Source organism: Crocodylus porosus, unplaced genomic scaffold (assembly GCF_001723895.1).
Source record: "Crocodylus porosus isolate Cpor-Errol unplaced genomic scaffold, CroPor_comp1, whole genome shotgun sequence".
Taxonomy (NCBI): Eukaryota; Metazoa; Chordata; order Crocodylia; family Crocodylidae; genus Crocodylus; species Crocodylus porosus.
The window spans coordinates 106,835,609-106,841,019 of record NW_017728943.1 but is presented as its reverse complement, the minus strand read 5'-3'; the positions used below and the strand labels follow the sequence as shown (position 1 = coordinate 106,841,019).

Genomic DNA, 5,411 nt, shown 5'->3' with positions numbered 1-5,411 from the left:
CCAACACCCAGGTGCACATACTGGTATGGAGCTGATGGCTGGGCTCCGGACCCCGGTACAGATATTTGCAGCCTCCCGGCTGCAGCCAGCCCCGGCTCTGGCTAGCTGTTGTCAGCCAGGAGCCTGGGCTGCTCCGAGCAGGCAGCTAGGATGCTGCAAGCCCTGCTGGGAACAGCCCAGGCTCCAGCAGATACACAGAGCCGGGGTAGCTGCTGACAGCCACAGAGCCAGGGGCACAGGGGCTTTGGGTGGGGGGCATGGGGCAGCAGGGCCGGGGGGCAGGGCTTTGGGTGGGGGGCAAGGGGCATAAGCAGGGCATCCTGCCATGTACCCCCTGCCCTCATATTGTTTATCTGGCATGCCAGCACTCTGGCACCTTCCAAGGTAGACACTGTAGTGTTTTTTGGAGCTCTGGCCAAAAATGTTGCCTACCCCTGGCCTAGTGGTTAGGGGAGCTGCTTAGGAAGTGGAAGACTTGGGGCGTAGGTTCTGTTCAGCCTGCAGGGGTTTGAATCCTAATCTTTTACATCCCAGGACAATCAGACTCCACCCTTATTGCTGAAGCTGGGTCACTGGACACCAGAGTATGCAGAAGTCATGGGGCCAGGAGGATAGCAGGCAAGACAGCATTCTTCCGTAGCCCAGTAAAAAGGGCCCTCCTCAGGAATGGAAGAACCAAACCTTGGGTTCTGGTTTCTTAGACCAGAGGTTCCCAACCCCCAGGCTGTGAAGGGTTGGCTGTCAACTTGGAAGCCTGGAAATAACCAGCATACTGCAGACTGGCAACCAATCCTTTTTTAATACTGAGTATAAAAAAGGGTTGGCTGCTGGTTTGCAGTACACTGGTCCATAGTTTGCTGGTCTGTGGTCACTTCTGGTCCGTGGTCTAAACAGGTTGGGAACCACCGCCTTAGACCACTTATACATTAAATAATTCTTGATCATAAAACACATTGGGAATGTCAGCAGAACTACCCAACTCAGTCTAAAATAAAAATCTTTAGGAATCCTGCATTTATGCAGGGGGTTGGATAAGATGCCCCTCAATAGCCATTCAAACCATACGATTCCTTCTTTAGCCAACTTATTTATAACAGCAAATTTAGCCATTGTACAAGTAGTTTCAGCTGTGAAAAATGAAGCTCTGTATGCGCTACTGTATTTACTATGTAAAAGATGGTCCTGCTCTTTTCTAACCACTCAAGAACCAATGTTTTTATCAGTGATGTTGTATGGGAGAGATTAGGAGCAATGCTTAGTGCTCCCCAGACTGAGCTGGCTATGTTTAAAAATTATTTTTAATTCAAGTTAGAATTAATTTCATGTTTACATAAGTTCTGAATAGATGAGTCTGAATGATAAATTCAAGCAAGGAAGCAGTGGCAGCAGAGAGAAACCACAGGGCAGAGCAGGTGTGGGCTCTGTGAACCTGCATCAAGGGCCCAGCAGCACTGAGGGGGAGGCAGCCACTTTTCCCCTGCACTGCAGCAGGTGCAGGGTGGCCTGGGGTCGGGGCTGCGTGCACGGGTTTCAGTTGGTCTGCCCTGGCCAGGATTGGGGTTGGGCAGTCAGCTGCTGCTGGGCCTGGCAGCGGTGAGGAGCTGCAGGGTGTACAGACTCTGGCCTGTTGAGAGGGGATGGGAGGAAAGGTGCTCCCTTTCCCTGAAGATGCAACAGCCTTGAAGATGATCTGTGTGGCCAATAGGCCCAAATAATAGCCTGCACCTGCTCTAACAAATACCATTTTAAGTAAGCATCAAAGATCCGTTTTATTAGCTACATGGTATTTGGGACATTCAAGTCAGAATGTATCAATAACTTATTTTACTTTTTTGCTTATTTGGCATGTGGAGATAGAAAAACAATTATTTTCCGTGTAGGAAATATGTACATATTAACACAATGAATAGCCAACTTAATTCTCTACGATCTCTTAGACCTTTTTCATCAATTATATCCCATTATTACCAGCACACACAATAGCAGAATAATGTTCCCCACCATTCTCTGAGGGGCAAGTTTCAGCTTTGTCCTGGATCACTTCCAAATAATACTTCAATTTTCATGTAATTTCCAGTCTTGGCCTCTGCCAAAAGAGGTGACTGAGATAGTTGTATATCAGCACTATAGCAATATCTCAACCAGGGGTCAGGGACACATTGTATTGGGAACTGTTAACAGTGCAAGGAAATATGCCCTATGTTTACAATCTTAGTTTGACATAAGGACAATAGGAAGAAATAAACACAAGATACAGAAAGTAAGAGAGAGACTAATACTGGAAGTTTTTGACTATTACATTATATTGGTTTAACATAAGCAAAAAGTGAAAAAGCCTGATGGCTTCACAACTGAGATACAATACTGAATTAGTAAGCAGCCTTGCTGGAGGGATGAGCAAAAATACCAGGGTAAACTCCAGTGTAAACAATGTGAAAGATTTATGAGAACCATAAAAAAGGGAAGGAAGTTTGTATAGCAAACATCTCTCACTATCTTTAGTTCTACTGACACTAAGCAGTTTACTTCTGAAAGAAACAAAATCCACAACAACAAAAAGGAATCAGTGAATAAAACCTCCACAAACAAAAATACAATAAGAAGTCAAGGAAATGGCCAAGTTAGCTAGAACTGAAAAGGGAGAAGACAAATCAGGAAGGGAGGTTTTTTGAAAGCCTCATAATGTTCTAAAACAAGGGTCAGCAACATTTTCAAATGGGCTGGAACAACAAGACTGCAGTTTGGCGCAGGCCAGGTGGCTTTGGCAGTGTCAGGAGCAAGGCAGTTTTCCCTGCACCTGTGCTGGGGCCATCTTCCCCAGCTGGGGCACAGGCGCAGCTTCCACCTGGAAGGGAGCTGTGTTGGGAATTTGGTTAGCTGGTTACTGAGCCTAAGATGCTGCCAGGACTTTGCAGCCCCTGCTCCACAGCTGCAATATAGGCACAGCTTCCAGTCAGTAGAGAGATTCACCAGGGCTGGGCAGCAGGAAGTCACATCCTCACTGCTGCCACTTACCTCCCCACTCCTCCAGCTGCAGTGAGTGCAGCTGGAAGGTGCCCAGCCCCATCTCAATTCCCCACTGGCTGGAAGTTGTGCCTGTGCTGCAGCCAAGGAGCAGAGGATGGGAGAAGCAGCTGTAATGCAAGTACAGCTTCCATCTGCCTGGGCACAGTGCAGCTCCTAACTGCCCAGTCCTAGCACAGGCACAGCCGGAGGCAAAGCCTTGTCAAACCACAGGCCAGATCCAGTGGCTCCATCAAACTCAGCCCACGGGCCATATGTTCCAACCCCTGTTCCAATACATAAGCTGAGGTTGAAAAAATTAAACAAAAAAGTGCTTCTCACTCCTTTTTGGATTTGAGGCATCCCTCTATAACTTCTGTGAATTAAGTGGCATCCAATTTCAAAGACTAATTTAGATATTATAGTACATATCTTCTTATACAAGGGCTGGGCAGAAGGGGTGAGGACTGTTCACAGGTGAGCCTGGGTTATCTGCTTATCTCCCAAAACCTCACAGCACCCCAGGGTGCTCTAGAACTCTGGCTAAGAATCACTGCAACCTCTCCAATGAAGAGAAAGATTACTATTTTTTTCTTTCCAAATCTTTTTCTTACAACTATTTACTACCAACATTAACTAAAAGCTTTTCTATATGGGACTTTACATGATCATGGGTAAGTGAAATGTGCTACCAAAAGTGAAAGAAGAACTGTGCATGAGCCACAGGCTACTAAAATGTGATTTACTTGGAAAGAAATGTGATGATCCCCACTCTAAGAAATCAGTATTTTTTTTTTTGTCAAGGGAAAGGAAAGAGACATACAAGTTTACAGGCTAGTAACTTGCCTTTTCTATCACAGACCTGACACATTTTTCCTTAAAATTCAGTAAGGCTCATTCTTAAGCTTCCTGAGAAGCATACATATGGAAATTAAAAAGTTGGAACAAAAGTGATAAAAAGAAATTTTAAGAAACTCATTATGCACATTCCATTTTACACACAGTTCCAAGTTACAGGAAAACAAAACAGTGTGAATGTACCTAATAAATGTATTGCTATTTACCAGGGATGGCAAATTTTCAGTTTGATCTAGTGGGAAGCACAGGAGGCTGCTTACGTTCACAGATGACAGGCATCTTCAGTTAGACAGAGCTTGTGTCTGGATAGACATTTTGCATCATCTATGTAGCTGGCACTGCTACACTCTAGCAATGATGAAACAGCCTTTGTGACTGAGGACAGACTACTACAGAATCTATGACAGATACCTGGCATTGCCTAAAATACTTCAGTTTATTTTTGCATTTTTAAAGTGAGCCTTTCTGATTCAACTTCTCAGCTAAAGGTCCTTCCTGCACCATGATGAAAAGGATGTCACAATTTACATGGTGCACATGCAATTTTGCAGCTGCTTGGCATCTGACACAGGAAACCTCTCCGTCACTTGCCTATAAACAGACTTTAAACTTCATGCAACTTAAGTGCAGAATGGACACACGGATGTACAAGACATGTTGCAGAGCTCAGCAGTCTTGTTAAACAAGGCTCCAGTACTTTTCTGTCACACTAACAACAGCTTTGCAAATGCATGCTTTTCAAAGCAAAAAGGGAATGCTACATCTACACTAGCTGTTCTCTTAAGATGGGTCATAAGAAAACCCACATTCTCCAAGGATGTTCCACGGGCTCAGCTCCACTGGCGACAAACAATAGTTACACTACAACATTATCTACTTCTGCTCAGAGCAGCAGACCCATCTTTACCAGGGTTTCCATTCTAGAACTGATGGCATGAAGAGGTATGAAAATCCCAGTCCTTACAAGACCAAGTTTAGCATCACAGCATGTCTGAAAGTATTGACATGAATCATAATCATCCCACATTGTAAAAAGATTGGTGTTCATATATTGACATAATTATCAGGAATGCCGTTTCAAACTGTAGAGAAATTAGTATGATAATTGTTTATACAGATAAGACCATTATAGCTTTTGATGGCTGATGCCTGTACTAGATCAACCAAACTGTGTGTGCATCTGCTCCTCCACATGGTGGAAAAGGGAGAGAGAGTATCATGAAAGTACTCTACAGTACTTTAAATCTAAGTGAGGTACTTAAGAGATCCAAGTTAAATGAATAAACAATAGGATAAGAGATTAATTAAATAAGTGGGGAAAATGCAGTTTCACAGTGGAAATGATGCTCTGCCTTAGTCATGCACAATGCCATCTACTAAGTTTGACCCCATGGACCAGATGAGTAGCATGGTGTTGCTCCTGCATGCTGGGTCTAGATACTGTGAACCCAATCAAGTGCACAAGGCTCCCCAAGGACCTATAGGGAATAAATACCATTGGCTGCATGACATGGTGCTGGACGGGACCCACAGGTGGCGGGGGGGGGGGG

The 5,411-nt window shown here is 44.6% G+C and overlaps 1 protein-coding gene across 2 annotated transcripts in view; it reads right to left on the bottom strand.

Moving 5' to 3' along the window:
• Positions 1-5,411, bottom strand: part of SFT2D1 (SFT2 domain containing 1) — a 34,508-nt gene that overhangs the window by 27,146 nt on the left and 1,951 nt on the right. Inside the window, exon 2 of one of the 2 annotated variants that reach the window (XM_019549978.1) lies at positions 2,002-2,086. The exons of the other annotated variant lie outside the window; for it this stretch is intronic. Coding sequence (XP_019405523.1) covers positions 2,002-2,004 — 3 coding nt within the window. The 5' untranslated portion in view covers positions 2,005-2,086. The remainder of the gene's footprint in view (positions 1-2,001; positions 2,087-5,411) is intronic. 2 annotated transcript variants of the gene reach the window in all.